The following is a 19,931-nucleotide window of genomic DNA, read 5'->3' on the forward strand; positions in this document are numbered from 1 at the left end:
TGCATAGAGACCACAAGATGACATGACCAAACCTTTTTATTATCAAATTAACCAAAATCTTACCCGTGGTCTTCCGACTCCAAATTTCTTACGACCAAAGGGTCCCAGCTGGCTGAGTTTATCAAGAGGCTTCCCGCCTCCTGCATGGGGCCAGTGGGCGTGGCTTGTTGATGAACTGACTTTTCTACTGATCGGTGCAAAGTCCTGCATTTGTAAAAAGTAGGAGTGGATTGAATGTTAGCATAAAACCTTACTTGGTAACGAGCATTGGAGAGCTGTATATAGTATAAGACATTGCAAGAAATGACTTCCTCTGAAGTTACATAGTTTTTGAGAAAGAAGTAAATTCTCACTCAAATAATAAAAGACTTCAGCTGAAGCCATTTATTATGCATCTGAAAGCACACAAAGTAATGAAACAAGGGTGTATTTTCTTTCATCATTCCCTTGCAAATTTGATGACAAATTTAACTGCCAAGTTTTCACAGGTTTGTTATTTTATGCATACATGTATGTTGTGATACACCAAGTGAGAATGTTAGTCTTTGACAATTACCAAACGTGTCCAGTGTCTTTAAGCAGCTCTATAAAATTGGGCCTTGGATTTCTTTATTGTGGGAAAATCAATGGCTGATTTTCTTCACAGGGCACAAAGAGTCTGTATTCAAATAAAGAGTCTGAATTTCTCATCCCTGACTTTATGACATCTCATACCTCTGCTCTCTTGAGTTCGTCCCCTCCCATAAAGTCAGTGTCCATACTGCTGAGGCTGTCCTCATTTTGTGTGGACACGCTGGCTATAGAGTCGTGAGATAGCGCCAGGGGGTCATCCATCACAATGCTGTGACGAGGTGACGATCTTGCGGTGGCTGGACTTCTCCTTGGTGTGAATGTTGCTGTAAAGATGCCAATTGGAATGTTTAGTGTTTGACAATGGATGAAGAGAGGCAGACTGGAAAGAGAACATTTTAATCTTAATGATTCGATTAGACAAACCACCGAGAGACTGCCATTTTTTTTTTACAGGCTTTGCTTCAGGAAGACAAGGCTTCTATTCTTAACTTTAAAACAAATCAACCAAGATTTTTTATGTTTTTTCTTTAACGATCACCTAGCATCACATGGCCATGGTTGGCCACTTCAAGGTGAGCGCTACTTTTAAATGATTTGGGCTTTCGACCCGAATCAACCATATCTTACTCTCTTTATCTCCAGCTTCCGTACAGCTTGAATCGCTGTATAGCGTCGTGGAACTTGATCTTGTCTCTGAGAATCTGGAACCGATCTCCAGGTTGGACTGTTGATGAGAAAAATAAAAGAACAGACTTTAACGGGAAGGTATACGTGTGGTAATCACTCTTACAATTAATGGCAAACCTGTTAATTGCTCAAACCTGTGGTATGGGGCTTTTGAAGAGAGTATAAAAAGAGTGTCAACAAAAAATTGTTGATAAAGAAGAAACGGTAAACGATAAAACCATTGTTAACCTGTCTCTGTCTGCAGTCTCGGCATTCATAACTACAGCGCTGACCTGCAGCTCTCATCTGCTGATAATTTGTCACCACGTCACTGTTATCACAATCTGCGTGTATATACCTGCGAGTCAAGAAAAACAACCCCAGATTACATACGCAACATCAAAATAAATCATGAACTTTTTCCAAAAACCAATTAAAGACATTGGACACTATTGGTAACTGTCAAAGACCACTCTTCTCACTTGCTGTATCTCAACATATGCATAAAATAACAACCCTGTGAAAAATTACCCATAGTGTCCACTGCCTTTTGAACAAGTACATGTATGTCGTGCTGTTGTAGTGACTGAACTATTGCATTGGGAATTAAGAACATTTTGGTTTTGCCCTTGCAAAAAAGCTTACTATTTTTCTACAGGTTTGGACACAAGGGGGTAACCTTGTTTTGTGGCAGCCCCAAGAGTAGGAGGCAATGTGCCCCAGGTGGCAGTTGACTTGGGTCGACAGCCTAAATCAGTTTTGTGTAGTCCTCAGCTTGAAGTGGCAGTTGGTGGCCTTGTATATGTTAGGCCATCTCTCTCAAAAAAAAACTGCCACTTATATCTATAAAAAAAACTATAAAAAAACGACATAACAGCCACAACCTCATCTTGATGTCGGCAGCGGTCTCTTACCTTTTACATAGATCACACTGCACCATGACTTTGTGTGTGGTGTGATGCCGATACGCCTTGCCACATATCGGGCAGAAGTAGCCTTTGTTACGCTGCTGGTAACATGAGTCACACACTGTGTAATTATGATGCCACCGTGAGCTGGGACCACTGCCAGGAGTACGAGCACCACAGTCACCACAAACACGACAGTTCTGGGAAGAGATAAGAAAAAAAATGAAACCACATTGTATATAAGGCAATTTGCTCCAATGACCAATATAATTCATTCCACCACAATTGAAGAGGTCACATTTGTACATTCATGTTCTGAGAAGAACCGGTGTTTGAAAACTCAACATTTCGATCTGTTTGCTCCAATTGTTCTCTTGAAGACGATCAGAGCATTAATCGAAACGTTGAGTAGTCGACAACCGGTTCTTCTCAGAACCAAAAGTACTCAGATTTACACATGGTGCTACCACAAACCTAACCTGGTTGAACTCCCACCATGCAAAATTTCAAATCCTTCTTATGAAGTTGGAGACTTGAAACTTTGCCATTTTCCAAGGGACTCAATCTATTGGAAAATGAACAATCACATAACTGAATTTGACCATAGAGCCCTCTCGTTCAATCTTGTTATAGTTCCTTGGAAGGAAGCGTGCCCTACCTTGCATTTCCAGCCGTGTTTAGGGATTGTAGTCATCGCAGGGCGTAGACAGAAGGTATGGTACCCCTTGTCGCATGTATCACACACCAGCATCTTGTTATCATCACCCGGTTGTCTGTTTAAATACAGAGAAAAACAACAAAGATGAGTTCCAAATTCTTAATCTCATTATGCTTAAGGAGAAAATGTAACTTTTTGTTATACTAAGAAAACAATCAGCAGGATACCAGCTACATATTTGAATGTATTCTCTTTGCAGTTTACCAAGTAAATCAAGTTGAAATCAAATGTGACGTGGAATTTTCACTGGTAACCTTATTCTGTTCAGCATAATTTTGTTGTGCCCGGTTATTTTCTTGAGCTTAAGCAGCTCTATGAAGTTGGATCTTGGTTCTAGGGTGCTCTTCTCAAACCTTGTCATGGGCTCTGTCTCCCGGCTTCATTCGATGTTGGAAACACCAGGCAAAGTGTACACTAATTTGATGATGGAGCCTGAGCCAGAGCCAAAGTTTGGAAAAGGCCCTAGATATCAGGTTTCGAATTAACCCTCGGCATCCACAGCTATTGCCATTGTGCCCTGTGCTTTTGCTGGGGTGCCCTTTGCAAAGTTCCAATACAAATTGACAATTTCCTCAAAGAAGTGCCCCTTAAAAGAGGACAATTTCTGTGCCCCTTCAGGAACAAAATTCAAGGCCTGAGATATTTTCTGATGATTTCTGCTCACCTGCATGTTTGGCATATTTTACAATTGGGACACTGCCAGCCAGCTCGCACCCCAGGAGTGACGACAACTGGAGGATCTAAGCAGGTACTATGGTAGTGCTGACCACAGCTTGTACAGAACAGCTGGTCTTGAAGGGTACCTGGGGCTTCACAGATGACACACTCCAGCTCGTCCTCGTCAACTACAGATTAAAGTAAAGTATTGGTAAGTATTAAAATAAGCAATAACATTCTTAATGAATTTGCTCGTCAAGGGAACTCGGCAAACTCCCACAAGGGGGTGTAAACACTAAGCTGGCAACAGCTGCAGATCTCTCTCATACAAATATGGGTTTAACGTCTGGGTAAAACTGACTGGGTAAATTTTTAAATAATTTAAACATCTTTCAGGGGAAGTCTCACCTTTATCTTCACAGAGGTCTAGATGTTCAGGACACAGCAGGGCCAGTGATTTAATTCCCTGAAAGTAGAAAAAGGGAAAAAGGTGGAGCGAGATAGTATGAATGACAAATCTTTCATTACAACTTTAATTAATGTTGACATTGAATTGTTACTTTGATGCAAAATGGCAACTTGACTATGACTTTTCAAACGGGTTCCAGGATATTTCTGTAAAATTTTGTTTAATTTTTGGAACTTTGTTTGTGATTTTTATTTTTTATGTTTTTATGGTTCTTTTTCTTCTTTTTGGTAACTGTATCAATTTTGCTCCATCTCAATGCAGTCTATTTACACCTTCAATTTGAGTAAATCTTATTTGGGAAATTACATCTTATGCAAAAAAGCTGAAACTTCCAATATGGAATTTACCCTTATTCAAGGGACCCATGACCTTGTAACATACCTGGAATGAGCCACTGCTTGCAGCACACGGATAGTGGTAGACCCTTTTACAGCCAGTCTCCATGCAGAAGATGGTAGCCCCGAACCGCCGGCAGTAAGTACAGCGCTGTATAAACGAGATGACAAATTGTACTGGTTACACATTCATATTGCCATTTCCATGTGGGACAACGAGAGAACATTCTAAACAGTAAGATGCAAGCATCAAGTTGTAAATTATATTGGGTGTATTCGATTAGCTTCCACGAGTCGACACCAAGTGTGCTCATCAGGGTGAGCCCCCAACTTCCCCCAGCATCAATGCATCTTGAGACAGCCAACCGGAACTACTTTCAAAGCAAACTTGCTGGCAGTTGTTGCAATGCAGATGAGTGATGAAACATTGGAAACCCATTGTGAACACCCATATGCAATGTGAAAAATTCTTCATCGATTGTGTAAAACAATTTCCTTCTCAAGTATAAGCGCACAAAATTTGCTCACGAGTAAACAGCTTCATGAAATTAAGACAAAATCCTTGGTTTTAGGGTGAAATCTGGTAGTCAAACACCATCAATTTCAACAAAAGTTTTGTGAAAAATCTGTAAAAAAAAACCTGAGGTAACAATGTGCATTTGAGACACACTTTCAAATCAGAGGTTATCTCCTTCATCGTCCAATACACTTACCTGGTTGGTTCCAGCAAAGACTGCTTTGTCCACATTGAGGAGTTGGAAGTTCTCATTCTGACAGACTCCGTCCGACCATGCAGCGCAGCAATGATGAGCTGTAGTGTGACCTGAACGAGGGAAAAAAACAAAACCTTGTCAATCTTCTAGATTCACGGTCAAGTGGAGGAAGGAAATCATCACCATTGAAGGTTTACAACCTCTGCTGGTACCCTCCGCTGGTATAGGGGCTAGCTATTTATATAGTGCTCATATCTGTCACTCAGTGACGCTCTAGGCGCTTCAAAACTCATCATTTTCTTGCAAGGTCAACATTCAGTATTTTCTTGCAAGGTATGTAGGACTACGTTGGACTACGTTTGGAATAATGCGACCTACTCCTGTTTTAGCACCATGCAATGGTTAACAAGGTGCTGTGGCACTAGAGGTAGTCACAACTGGTAACCTCCGCTGGTACCCTTTGCTAGTATCCTCCACTGATACCCTCAGCTTTACACAAAAATTGTTTTGTTATTTTTTTTAATGCCATTTTTTCCCAAAATTTTTTTTGTATGCAAGTCGCCAGACACCAGCGCCTGAAGGCGACTTCACAGTATAGGCTACAATCAACTATTTTCCCAGGGGCCGTGGCCACCTACTCTTGGGGCTGAAACAGGGTTACCCCCTTTACAGTCCATATGGATGTAGGCTTGGGTATCATCAATCTGAAGCCTGGCTGGAGAGCAGAAAAAAACAGAGTTTGACGTTCTTTAATTGACTCAAAACACCCAAGCACTCAAGCATAATAATTTGTGCAAAGACCGTAATCTTATTTTGTCAAAGTCTTTTTATAATCTTTTAATCTTGAAAACCAGGGCGAAAGTCTTCCAGATCCCAGATAACAAAGAAATGGAAATTAATCTTTAAGTGATGAATCCCGCTCTTGACAAACATAATGATGCATGCTCGCCCTTTCTTTTTTACCACAACAGGAAATGAACCAGTGGCCTTGGGGTTTGTGAGTCAAGTCTTTCTACCAACTAGAGGACTTGTGGTTTTTGAGTTTGTTTTAGTGTTATCATCAGCCTGTTATAGTTGATGAGTATACTGATTGTGGCTTGCGATCTTGGTCGCTTGGGCTCTCTCGGCCCTAGGCTAAACATTCAACCAAAAGAGTTGTTGCCTCGGTGTTTTAACCATGCAGGCTGGCGGTTTAGTTTCCTCCTTGCTTGGGAGAGTTTTCGTGAACAGAATCGGAAGCATTGTTGTTGGAGGGGTCTGGGAGGGCACATCGCTGTGATGACAGTTTTTAAAACTTTTGCCTTACCCTGGCAGCCCTTGCTAACAAAGAATTATGTCCGAAGATTAAAAAAAAAAAAAAAAAAAAACATATGACCTACAAACCTCAATTGGGAGGGTAAAAAGTGCAAAGTAGCTCAAAGGAAATGATTTAATTATTTCATTGGCCCTCTATACAGAGTGTTGAGAGAGCGCAATGTGAACATGAATCAAGAACATTCAGAGCATAAAGTCTGTTTCATATGTACTTTCAGCGAATGTGAATGTGATCCAGATTTTGACGTCACAAAATATGCAACGAATAATTCACATCAGTTGACTTGTGCTGAGCTCCTGCGAAACATTCACTGCGAAAACAGCCCTGTGACGGTAAACTTTGTATCGCATTCGCAGGAAGTATGAATCGGGCTTCAGGGTGTTGGGAAGATGACATGGAAAAAAAGCTACTTTTAAAGACCGGCCCTGTCACCCTGAGTAAGATCGTTTTAAAATCAACACTGATTTCCTGCCTTGCCCTTTGAAATCATCACGACAACCAAAAGGAACATTCTGACAACATGTTTTGTACTAATCTGTCATCCATGTCTTAAGCCCGGTTTATTCTTCCTGTGAATGCGAGGCAAAATTTTACACAACATGGTTATTTTCGCAGGGAATGTTTCACAGAAGCTGAACATATTTCAACTGTTTCAAACTATTTGTTGCAAATTTGAGCATCAAAATTCGCATCACACTCACAGGAAGTATGAACCAGGCCATATTTTCAGCACTACTAATAAATAATAATAATAATAATAAGACTTGTAATGCGCACATAGCAAAACTGCTATGCAAATTTTTTTTTTGTATAGCAAACTCAAAATTTTGCATAGCAGTCCATAAATTTTGCATAGCAAATTTAAAAAAATGCTTGAATTGCAGGTATGTATATTTGCGCAACGGGTTAAGGTCTTAGGGCGAAAGTTAATTAAAATGCTGTCATACATAGGGCCTAGCTTGTTACTTTAATTGTTTTCGTTGTGAAAAAAAAAGAAGAATAAAAGAAGTGACATCTCCCGCCACGAATCTGTGTGCTAACACGACATCCAGTGTCAACTAGTTAAGGACGCAATTACCATGGAATTGTTTTTTTTTTTATCCCACAATTTTCAATGTCTAGACTTGGTTTATTATAAAATAAACACACCAAAATCAGCCTCATCGGGTTAATTCAATGAGAAAGGGGGGGGGGGATCTTAAAATTGAATTGAAAAATGAAATGCTAAAATACTATTTCTACCTCCATTCATCAACGCATGTTCTTTATGTTTGGACAATTAACGCTGCGCAAACAAATCACAATATCAAATGAAAATCAACGAGGACACAAGTCGGCAGGCACAAGTTTGAAACTTTGAAACTGAAAGGATCTTTGGATACAGACAACCAAGAGTTTTCATAATAATAAATAGGATAATATATGAAGAATAATGAATGTGTGCAAAATTAAGAAACAACTTTAAAACCAATTTTATAATAAAGGGAACAACATGAACTACATGTATATATATCGTTTTTGAACCGATGATATTCAGTTGGAGAGGGAGGGTTAAGTACTGCGATTGTCGCTAAAGTACTATTTTGTGCACAGCACAATATTAGCAGGAATCAATAGTGAAGCGATGTATCTTCACACGATTAAAAACAAAAGAGATCAAAGTTCTTGCATTTCTCCAGCTCCTTTGTCTAAAAAACAACAGTTTAAATGATTTAATATACCTTGCAGATGTTCTTAACATCAATAAAACAACTGTTTGTTCTTACTTTCCAAGTAGAAAACATCAGTTTAGTTATAAAATCCCAAGTCACCGTCGCTCAGAAAAAAACAAATCCACACGTGTGTGACTGCATGTCAAAACAACCATGTATGTACACATGTACGATGTACATGTACATGTACATGTAGTCTGGTTCGTCCAATGTCTGAGGGGAATAAAGCCTAGTGGCTCAGAGACACGTGTTTCTATTGGCTGTTGAATTACCATATAGCGCGTAACGAATGTATTTATTGGTCGATTTTGCCCTACTGCCAGAGCACTGGGTAAAAGTATTCAACATCACGGAAGAAAACGTTAGTCGTCGGCGGTGATTTCTTATTAACTTTGCATCGTTTTTCTTGCGGGAAAATTGATTAATATGAATGGTTTTAAATAAAAAATCAATGTTTTTGTATCAAGCATAAATGTTGCAAAATATCCATCGCAAATTGGATCGCAAAATTTGCGATGCACTTTTTAAAATTGCATAGCAAATCATCCAAATTGCATTGCAAATTGCGATGCGATACAGGGGAAATCGTTCACTGTCCACCCTGCTGGGTGTTCAAGGGGCAGAAAATTGTTTCTGCCTCTCAGCAATCACTTCACAGGATTTTTTTAATGGACAATTAACCAACAGAATCATCATCTTTGTTTTGATGTTCAAAGGTTTCAACAATAAACAAACAAAAGTGAGAAAATCATCACCTGAAAGTTCAAAGGTGACGTGGACATCAGGTTCATCTTGGTGGCCGACCATGCCGAGTTCATCGACCCCTGGGGAGCCCGATTCCAGGTTATCTGGGGGTATTCTACGCGGTGACTTACTCTTCTCCCTGAGGGGGGTAAAGATAGAGGAGGTTATCAATTAAAGATCGACTTCAAGTTTAAAATAAAGTAGAAAACCTCTTCAGAAATAGAACAAGATAACAAAACAGACATCATGAGCGAGGGTGTGGGGACCAGTCTTTTTTCATTCCAGTTGTGTATTTATAATAACCAAATAAAGGTTTACCGGGCCTGCATGCATCTTGCAGTAAGGGAGATTTAGACCTGCAAACACTCAGATATTACAATTCAAGTGGTTTAACGCCAGCCTCACAATTTGAACATAGTTTTTTTTTTAAGACTACACAGTGAGGTGTAAATATTTAATTGAAAAACAAAAGACCTATGGCCCTGTCTGTTAGTGAGCTTACTGGACCATCACTGGTTCAGGGCTCGAATTTGGGGAAAAAATCCACAAGACCGCAGGGCTTGTTGCTCAGAATTTTTACTGGACCGGAAGATTTTTTACAAGACCAAAATTTTGTTAGAAAAAAAAAAGTTAACACGATAGAACAGCAGGCCTTTTTCATCCCTTAGGAGGCTTTTTTTTTGCTGTGAAACCCAATCAATAAAGTTCCATATACCTACTTCACGTCATTCTCGCCGCCTCAAAAAAAAAATCCGATTTGACAGGCAAATCACCAACAAAACACTGCAACGTACAGCATTCATAAAAAGATCGTCATAAAAAGATTGACCAAAAATTTGACAGCAGTAGTCAGAAGCTCATCACTGTTGGTAGCCATACTTAGCAAGACGTTTGGCAACAAGACCTTACTTTTAATCCATGCAACACAGGGATGTGTGGTATTGCAACCAGACCTTCTTAATGCAAATTCAACACTCCTTTGTAAGGTATCAGACTTTACACATGGTCAGTGGTAAACAAACATCGCTGTACTAAGGTGTGCCGCCGCGCCGGAAACCAACACATCACTCCCTCGTCCCCGCTCGCTCACTCCCCGGGTGCATAAACATAAATGGTTTGAGACTAGATGTACAAGGTGTGGGCATGAGTAAACTGAATGGAAAACTTGTATGCAGCCTGATGCACGTGAAAAAAGGACGGATTGACGTTCCGCAGGCGTGCACTGAACACTGATTTGACGACAAGTAAAACAAAAACTTTTATTTTAAATGAGATTGAAATACATTTTTTAATGAAAGATAATATATTTCATATAATTATTTGTAATAGGAACTATATTAGTATGCATAAAAAAAACCACAAGACCGCCGGACTTGTTCGGCATAAAGTTTACTGGACTGAAGCTAAAATCACTGGCCTCGGGCCTGCGGTCCAGCGTGAAATTCGAGCCCTGTGGTTGCATGGTTGGTGTGTGCGTTAAGCGCTCGCCTCTCACCAAGGTGACCCCGGTTCGATTCCCGGCCAGGGCCATATGTGAGTTGAGTTGTGCGTTGGTTCTCTGCTGTGTCACAAGGGTTTTCTAGACCATCCGGTTTTCCTCCCTCGGGAAAAATCAAACACTTTCGATCTTGGCTGTGCTCCGTGGTCATAATGGGTTGATGTGGCTGGCAGCCAGAGGCGCCCGTGCATGCCTGCTTCTCGAACACGTTGTAGCCGCGTCCTTCGCAATTCAGCTCTTAGCTGCGAGTAAGGATGATTAGCCCCCCAAATTATTATAATCACAAAAAATCACTGGCCTCGGTCAAGTGATGTTTTGGAGCCCTGTCAGTGGCATTAACAAAATGACATTGTAGCAACAATTTTTAAAAAGCAAATCCTCACTTTTGCATTTTGGACGGTCCTCTTGCCCTCCTCCATGTTAGGTGCTTCGGACTTCTGTCGTTCGGGTTGTAGGGGGCGTCTTCCTCGGCCATTTTCCGTTGACGTGGTTGCGTTTTCCTGAAAGGGTTGAACCCTGGGGTGGGGTCAAATCTGAGAAGGTCACCCTGGCCCAGGAGGCTTTTCTCTCCGCAGCAGCATAGCGAGCACAGCATGCCTTGACTGTAGTAATTTCAACAAAAGGAAACGGATATTTTTCATAAGTGTACAAATTAGTTGCAGGACAACCAAATAATTATAGGGAGAAATCATTTTTTGAAAATCTTCCTGGCATGAAAAGTAATAATAACGACGCCATAGTGCCTGAGAGAGGTGACACAGAACTGAAATGTCCTTGGTTAAAGTACTTCATAAAATTTTTTTTAATTAGTTTGTGATTTGTTACAACACAAAAAATAATTTTCATTGCATTCTCAAAAAGCTCTTTCACACAATGTGCATGAAACTTTGCACAGTTGCACATGGCACAGTTCTTTAGGTTTGCCCCATTTTAGAAAACAAATTTGAACATGGGTACATGACTGTTTAATTTCAGTTTAAAATGAAAAAAAAGGCCTGGCAGGATGGGGGTGTTCTGGTGAGGAATACTAATCTCACATCTGACAAGATTTCAAATTTAGATGTCTGCCTTTTTATGTGAACGAGTCAAAGGTTCAAACCCTGTTTGAGTTTCACAGAACAGTGAGCCAACTGGGGCAAATTTTCATGGCTAGAGCGTCTTACTGAGAGCAAATAAATTGACGCTTATGTTAGCAGGGATTTTTTGCCTGAGCATGTGCAGAGTCCACATTAAAAGGCATTGTTCACTTCATAGCTAGTGCAGGAGTTCTGCAATGATGGTTAGAATATAACTGCACTGGGCAAGGTTTCATAAAGCTGCTAAGCAGAAAACACTACTCAGCAAATTTCTTTGCTAAGCAAAATATTAGCGGGGCACAAGTTGCAACAATGTAAATTTTATGGAATTTTGGCTGGAGACCAGTTTCTGTTAAAAAGCAAGATTCTTCTGTGCTTGTCAAGTTTTTATGCTCATCCAGGCTTTCAGAAATTAAAGCAAGGTGTTTAATGACGTCAGGGTCTTCAAGTGTTACCCGAAGCATCAATGCTCAACTGACCTTGCCTGTGGATGAGGTTCGTTCTCGGGCTGATTCAGGGCTAGATCCGCGTCTGTCATCATCCTCTCGTAGCTGGAGTCAAGCTGATCCAGGTCCATGCCGTCCGTCGAGCCGCACGACGCCGTCTGGTTGTCAAACTCGCCCGGGGCGCCCTCTGTCGCCTTGAGATGCAGGACGGGGATGGTGTCTGGGGCCGGGGAGGAGGAATCCATGGTTACGCTGCTGCTGTCATCATCGTCGTCACCGATAGGTCTAAGGGATAAAAAACACAAATTAAAAATTAAATTCAATTTTTTTTTCAGAAACATAGGGGGGAGGGAAGGGAAGAAAAGGTCCTTAAAACAGTTGGTTTAAATATCCCATTATCTTCCCATCAGCACAACAAAAACCAGAAGTGAAACAGATCATTCTTTGAGAGCTTTTCATGTCATACACTGCAGTGAATGAATAACAAGGCATTTGCGCGTACTGCAGATATTACCTGTAATTACAGTACAAGTACAATGTAGTTCCAGTTTCTGTGAAATTTTTCTAGTTCAAAAAAATTATTAACAGAGTGTGGTGATAGATTTAAGTTCTGCATTGGAGTGACAACAATCTGCCAAACCATCCACATGTTTTTTTAAATTATATAGCAGGATCAGTGATGTTGTTAGGACACGAAAACGTAATTTTAAATAAATACCTTCGTCTCCTGGGTACAGGCGAGTGTCCATCTTTTCTGGGTCGTCCTCGGCCTCGACGCATTGTCACTTCATCTATGGCATACTGTGGGGGTGAAAATCAAATATTAAAACTGTTGAAGATTTCTGATCAATGTTCCACACAATTTTACATGCAGTTGTTTAGGGGGTTTTCCGCTCTAGATACATCAAACAAATTTGGGGAAAAATTATCAACCATGATCTGCTGACAACATGCCTCAAGCCCTCACAAAAAAAAAACAATACAGAGTGAGAATTGAAATGAAAAGCACAAACAACATCCAGGCATACTTAATAACAATGTACCCAATTGCAACCTTCTCTTGAAACTCAATGAGGTCTAAAAACAATTGTGGCACCGCGATTCCGCGAATAAAAAAAAGAAAACCACAACAAAACAGTGGAATTAGTATTAAAGAATGCAAGCGCACACATTATGTACACCTCCGATTGTGTCAGAAAATAAAGAACCTACATGTAATGGTAAACTCATGAATAAGACGAGAAGGGTTGTTTACGCCGTTCAGAAGGGTCTCAATCAAGTTGGAAGGAAGGGGGTGGATGAAAAAGGGGGTAGGAAATTATCAAGTTCCAATCTTGTTTTAATAATTTGGGGTGTTTTTTGTTTTATCAGGTGGGATTTATCAGGTGGGGAAGGGGTTTACCTAAATGTTGTTTGTGCCAATGTCATTCAGGTTTTTGAAAATTTAAATTTGTTCTTTGTATGCTAGTAAATGATCCCATGCAGTCTTTAAATAGTTTTTGTGAAATTTGCAAACAAAAACAGAAAAGAAATAAAACCAGAAAACTAAATTTTGAATGGTGACAAAATGGTGGGATGGGGGGGGGGGGGGGAAGACCTGAACATAACCATAATTCTTTGCTCTGCCTTACAATATTTGATTTTAAATAGTAATAAAATGGACTTGTTTGTGTTTGACGACTGTACAGCAAATACTATTTTTAGACCAACAAATAATGTACATTTCCTCCACAAGAAAATAATGTTTATATAAAATACAGCGCATTTGTTTTGTTAAAAATTAAATTTGGTATGTTATTCCATTTAAGAAGAACTGTGTTTAAAGGAACACGTTGCCTTGGATCGGTCGAGTTGGTCTTTGAAAAGCATTTGTAACCATTTGTTATGAAATGTATATGGGTGGAAAGATGTTGTAAAAGTAGAATACAATAATCCACACAAACATGCCTCGAAATTGCGCGGTTTACCTTTTACCTCGTCGACTAACATGGTCGGCCATTTATGGGAGTCAACTTTTTGACTCCCATAAATGGCCGACCGTGTTAGCTCGCAAAGGAAAAGGAAAACCATGCAATTTCGAGGCAATGTTGTGTGGATCATTGTATTCTACTTTTAAAACATCTTTCTAACCATATGCATTTTATAACCAACAGTTTTATAGACCAACTCGTCCGATCCAAGGCAATGTGTTCCTTTAAACAAAAACAGAGTATTACTTCATATCGGACTGATTTCAAACTTGCATTGGGAAACCTTGGTGCTTACAGTTTTACATCTTTACATTTATTCATACATCACAAGATGTTTATTCTGTCATAACTGGGGCTAAACACTTCATAAGTCCTTTTAAGAAACGAATTGACTTTAACACATACCTCTGCCTCGCCTTTAAATCGGGGGAATTTCTTCTTGCGACCTGTAAAACATCAAATAAACAAACTGTAATTAAAGGGAAATAACACAAATGGAGTTGGTAGCCTGTAAGCCAAGTAAACATACATTATCAATGATCAAAATTGCATTAACGTTTTCAAGAAAATAGACCGCCCCCCAAGTTTTGAAGAAAATAGACGGCCCCCAAGTAAAACTTCTTTTTATTTACTTTGAAAACTCCTTTCGTCCTATATGCCTCGAACATCTCAAGCAATGGAAACCTCTTTAAGCCTGCTGCCAACTTATGATAATGACATACAGATTTCCCATTATTTGTTATATTACCATGCGGGCCAACAATTTTCCTGATCATACAGATCAACATCTTTATAGCATGAAGTTATGACCAGCAAGGTAAGTTTTACCCAGATTGTGTAAAATTTTCTTCCCAAAACTAATTGTACATTAGTACTTTTAAGACACACAAAGGTCAAGACAGAGACAAAGGAGGTCGTGACCTCAAGGGCATTTGTGAAATATGAGGCATTGTCCTCTGTCTCGGTAATGAGCTATTAAAACTAATTATGCTTAAGTGCGCATAATTGGCCTGATGGGGAAATAGACTGTTAGATTAGGTTCATTTCACTTTCCACTGAAATGTTGAATACGAGCAAAAATGATGGTGCACTGGCACATTTTCTCTAGTGCAGGCCTGATACCTCACGGAGGCAACGGAGGCGATTGCCCCTTGCCATTGCCTTGGTGCCCTTGAAATGCTCCAGTAGAAATTTACAATTTCCTCATAGGGTGCCCTTTGCCAAAGAGAAAATGCCTTGGTGCCCTTGCCTTTTCAAAAACGAAGCATACAGGCCTGCTAGTGTTAAGCCTGGTTGTTATTAGGGGTCTTCTACATTTGTACATACATGTAGCGCCCCAAATTGATTTCATCATTTAAAGTAAATTCTCAGGAATTTACCACAAACTGGTTTGAAATTGTTATTCCAGGGTAAATAGCGTACAGCAAAATTGATATTGTAAACATTTTATTCATCCTCTTAGAAGAACAATTTGAAATGCCGATTTATTCAAATGAGATTATATTAGAAATATTACCAATAACTATCCGCCATGTCTCTGCATAATGAACTGGGCCCAATTTCATAGAGCTGCTAAGCACAAAAATTTGCTTAGCATTAAATGTCTTCCTTTTGATAAAAACAGGATTACCAACCAAATTTTCATTTGTTGCATATTGCTTATTACTGGTATTCAGCTGTTGTTTGCCTATCCTTAAAACCACACGGAATTTTGGTTGATGATCCTGTTTTTATCAAGGCAACCATTTCATGCTAAGACAATTTGTGTGCTTAGCAGCTCTATGAAATTGGGCCCTGTTGTGGTCAAACCTATAATGTAACCGGTTACCGGTGCGGACGATACATTCAATAATTGGGTACAGCTCACACACACATGAATTCAATTTGAGCGTACTTATACATTGTGTACCCATGTACATGAAACACAATACAGTACATTTAAATGTATGAACACATACCAAGCATCAATGCCTGCAACGTGTTCTGTGGTTGAATCACACAATTGTTAGACGGTCACTTGTGGTGACATTCATTCACTAAATGTACACATGACCCATTCACACGTACAACGTTTAATGAAATGTACACAAACCAATGCATTGAGATTTGCCAATTTCGTGAAAATGCTCAACTTAAACAGGTCAACAGATTCGCTGGTTCATTAAAAAACGTAAGTCATTGCTGCGTTATCCAATGGATAATGTGAAAAATCTTCATTCACCACTTTGTGAAAATGCACAATGGCAAATCTAGTGATTCATCGGTCTATGATAAACAGTGTTTGTGAATATGTTAACACTACTGTTCATGTCAAGAATTTGTACAAAATAATTTTCTTACTTTTGTGACTGTGACACATTCGTCGGTTCAAGAAAATTGGTTACAATTATGCATTATACCCCTGATGCACAATATGTAAGAAGACCCACTTTTCATTGTGACATTTAAGCACGTACCGAGGAACACAAAAGATAAAAAACTCATTGAAATCAGAACACAAGAGGTTCAATCAAAAGCACGTCAAGACATCATTCTCATTTTATGGGTTGCCTGCCATAGTCTCAAAGACAATAGCATTACTATCGAATGCACAGTTAAGTGCGTGTCTGTGTGTGGTGGACCTGCTTTTTTCTGTCCAGCATTGTTATCACATAAAGGGAGTAATCTGAATCCAGAATGTGATTAAGTTGTCATCAGATGCCTTGGAAATACTACATTCTCATTTTGATATTTGCGAACAGGAGAGAATTGTATTACTATTTTTTCCTAGTGTCGGCTCGCAAAGCCATGTTCAATTTGAGCCATTCACTACTTCATTTAACCTTCATCGCAATAAACAAAAGCTTACAGACATTGTACGTACATGTATATTGTTAAACAAATTTAGTTCCAAAATATCTATTGCCCTGACCACAAATTATACAGAAAGGTACAGTTTGAATGAAATTAATTATTATTTAGCAAAAGATGGACTGTGCTATTTGCACAATTGAAATTCCAGTACAAACCTACCTCAATGAACTTGATCAATGGATTTTGAATAACAATATCTTATCTTATCAACAATAACTGGTCAACAGAGACTGGGGAAAAACACATTGCCTTGTCTTTGAAAAGCGTTCTCTAACCGTTTATTATCAAATAGATATGGTAAGAAACATATTGTAAAAGTAGAATACAATGATCTACACAAATATGCCTTCGAAATAGCGTGGTTTTCTTTTTACCTCGTCGACTAACACGGTCGGCCATTTATGGGAGTCAAATTTTGACTCCCATAAATGGCCGACTGTGTTAGTCGACGAGGTAAAATGAAAACCGGGCAATTTTGAGTGATACTTGTGTGAATCATTATATTCTACTTTTAAAACATCTTTCCAACCATATGCATTTCATAACAAACGGTTTCAAACGCTTTTAATAGACCAACTCCAACAAGGCAACGTGTTCCTGGGACCTTTGAAGAGTATTTAAAAATCTGGGGGAATTATTTGATCGTATGGCATATATTAACATAGGATGCAAAACTGGGTTCAGTAGTTACAGCGCACATGTAGTTTACAGGTCACAATATTCAAATATGAGGCCTGCCTGATTGAGGAATGGCACGCAACCCTTCACTGTACATGGCCCAGTTTTGTATTTTTTTAATCGTGTTACAACTCCTCTCATTCACAAGTGTTTTGAACACAATACCAAAAAATAAAATGTATTGTTTATGAACACAAGTTGATAATTTGATGCTTTGCTTTTCATTATCAGGGAAAAGCATTGAACCGAGGCTCGTGATTGTGCATAAACTGAACAATCCTGGAAATCTGAAATACATTTGTCTTCGTCGTAGAGAGAAAAATTTCTCTTATCTGAACAACAAATTAACTTCCTACCATCGCTATTAATGGTAATCTAGGAGTTTGGATACAATCAAGCTAAAATACACATCCCCTTTTGATTAGAAGATCACATCTCGCAAAAATCGCAATTATAAAAAACCTGACAAACATGAGTCCCTCAACCCAAAGTTTACATTTCACTTTGACCTGGTCTATTCCGAGGGCAATCAGCATACATTACATGGCAGAAATGGTGCAATCAAATTGTATTACCCCGTGTATCATTTTAATCCGTTTTAAAATGAAGAGGGCCGACTTTCATTGCTTTGCTACATACACGAACGAAGGATGCAGACTGAAACCCTCAACTTGAAGAGGTACAGAGATATTTTGTAACATTCAACACCAGCTGACCTTGAAATTATGCTTTGTTCAAGAGGTCACTCTTTGTATACTATGTGTATTTTATGTGTGAAAGATATTCTGGATTCCGATATTCTTGATGTAAGCTGCAATAATAAAGTGTTGGTTTGTCCCTTTAAACCCAAGTCTTACAATTAAGCATGTGGTTCGACAAAACATCAGGACATTATTTTCAGGAAAATTGTTGTTTTCTCCAGGACCAGGCATTCAAAATGTACGCAAAAAAAACAAAAAAAATTACAACAAAATGTACCAAATGTTATTGTAAATTATAATAAGTTTGAGGCTTGTTTTAACTTTCCGGTCGTAGTAGATTCAGCTTTCAGATAGATCAAGAGTTACAATTATCACAAAAACAACATAACAATTCTCCGAAATTTGAAGCTTCATGATCAAACAATTTTGAGTCTTCGTTTCACACCATCACAATATGCCAATTGTAATTTTACAGCACAAAATATTGTGCTGTAAAATAACTCGCCTTTCTTGCTCAAAAAATATCGACAAACGAAATTATGTTCATGTTTATGCTGCAGATACTAATAAAAATTGCACATCCACAAGTATACCCAAACCAGCCTGAGCCTACACACACAGCTAGCCCGGCCACAATAATTAAAATTTAACCTGGCCTATTTTGGTTGCTTTGAGTTGGACTGGTTTTTATGGAAATCACAATTCTATTTATAATTAAATAGATTTTAAAAACACACAAAAATTAGACAAAGATTAATTTTTATGATATTTCCTTACCTGACATTTCTGCCGTCTAAATGAGGACGGCTACAGATGGAACACAGACCTCATTGTACACATTCTGGTGTAAAAAATATGGGACGTTTTGTTTTTACAAACAACTTCTTGTCTCCGGTTTTAAAATCCGTTTTCCTTCCCTGCTGGGCATTGAAGACTTCGACGGAGCTCACACAATCGAAATTTCATGAAATGAAATAATCGTTAAACCTGGAAAGGTGTAAACAAACTCAGGTGAAAATCTGTACTCGACAAAATTTAGCGATATGCTTTTCCTGTCGCGTCGTTAACTCCCCTCCGATCCTGTTCACACACACCGTACCCACCCGCCGCTGACGACCTCGGATAATTCGCCAGGACTAAACTGCAAAATTTGATTACAACCGGACAATTTTCACCCTAAATTGTACCTTCAATATCCCTAATATTCGTCTCGCACATTATTTACCACACAGCGGTTCGTCCACAGCACAATTTGAACGGGCATTACTGGAATTTTCGCTGAAACAAAGCGTTGTTAATTTTCCCTTGCATACGTTTATTCTGAAGCAGCCGCCATCTTGAACCACTTTACTCTAAATGACCTCGACAAATTTGATAACCGAAAAGTAGTCCAGCCGGTTTATGCTCCGTTAACTGTTTACGTTTAAAAGAGTAAAAATCGTCCTAAAACCAAAGGAGCTACACAAATCGTCAAAATAACGAATGCAAAATAAGTAAAATCCCTTGACCAATTCAGAAATTGAAATAAAAAGGATTTGAAACCAACGCGGAGTGATTTTCTTGTAATGATTAAATGACCTCTTTATTATGCTAATTTCTACTTACGAAGGATGAAGGATGCCGACCCGTCGTTTGTAGGTTTATCAATGAGTGCATTTTCGTACGGGGTTTTTAAATCAAAATATTGTATGCACTTATTGGATGTGCGTAGCGCTGCATTTGCCGTCCAACCAAGGCCTACCTTGAAATCATCTTATCGCGAGCAAACTTCAGTTGGAATATTGAAAGGACGTGGATATTCATACAGAGACATTTATCATGATTCTTGATTTTATCCGAAGGTGAATTGAGTGTTTTTAGGATTTAGCAGAGCAAACAGGAAACGGAGGTCCTTGCTGG

The 19,931-nt window shown here is 39.1% G+C and overlaps 1 protein-coding gene across 5 annotated transcripts in view; it reads right to left on the bottom strand.

Annotated features, from left to right (window-relative positions):
• Window positions 1-19,368, bottom strand: part of LOC117288022 (histone-lysine N-methyltransferase 2C-like) — a 66,095-nt gene extending 46,727 nt beyond the window's left edge. For 4 of the 5 annotated variants that reach the window (XM_033768701.1, XM_033768703.1, XM_033768702.1 and 1 more), the window contains exons 1-16: window positions 18,810-19,368; window positions 14,206-14,246; window positions 12,549-12,631; window positions 11,864-12,115; window positions 10,692-10,910; window positions 8,822-8,949; window positions 5,040-5,149; window positions 4,373-4,477; window positions 3,931-3,988; window positions 3,530-3,710; window positions 2,806-2,920; window positions 2,154-2,347; window positions 1,489-1,597; window positions 1,201-1,297; window positions 715-896; window positions 64-204 (exon numbers count right to left, since the gene is read on the bottom strand). In XM_033768701.1, the coding sequence (XP_033624592.1) occupies window positions 64-204; window positions 715-896; window positions 1,201-1,297; window positions 1,489-1,597; window positions 2,154-2,347; window positions 2,806-2,920; window positions 3,530-3,710; window positions 3,931-3,988; window positions 4,373-4,477; window positions 5,040-5,149; window positions 8,822-8,949; window positions 10,692-10,910; window positions 11,864-12,115; window positions 12,549-12,631; window positions 14,206-14,246; window positions 18,810-18,816 (2,022 nt within the window). In that variant the 5' untranslated portion in view covers window positions 18,817-19,368. The remainder of the gene's footprint in view (window positions 1-63; window positions 205-714; window positions 897-1,200; window positions 1,298-1,488; window positions 1,598-2,153; window positions 2,348-2,805; window positions 2,921-3,529; window positions 3,711-3,930; window positions 3,989-4,372; window positions 4,478-5,039; window positions 5,150-8,821; window positions 8,950-10,691; window positions 10,911-11,863; window positions 12,116-12,548; window positions 12,632-14,205; window positions 14,247-18,809) is intronic. The other variant, XM_033768700.1, reaches the window with a different exon arrangement.
• Window positions 19,369-19,931: the final 563 nt, after the last annotated feature.

The sequence above is a fragment of the Asterias rubens genome, chromosome 3 (genome assembly GCF_902459465.1).
Source record: "Asterias rubens chromosome 3, eAstRub1.3, whole genome shotgun sequence".
Classification (NCBI taxonomy): Eukaryota; Metazoa; Echinodermata; class Asteroidea; order Forcipulatida; family Asteriidae; genus Asterias; species Asterias rubens.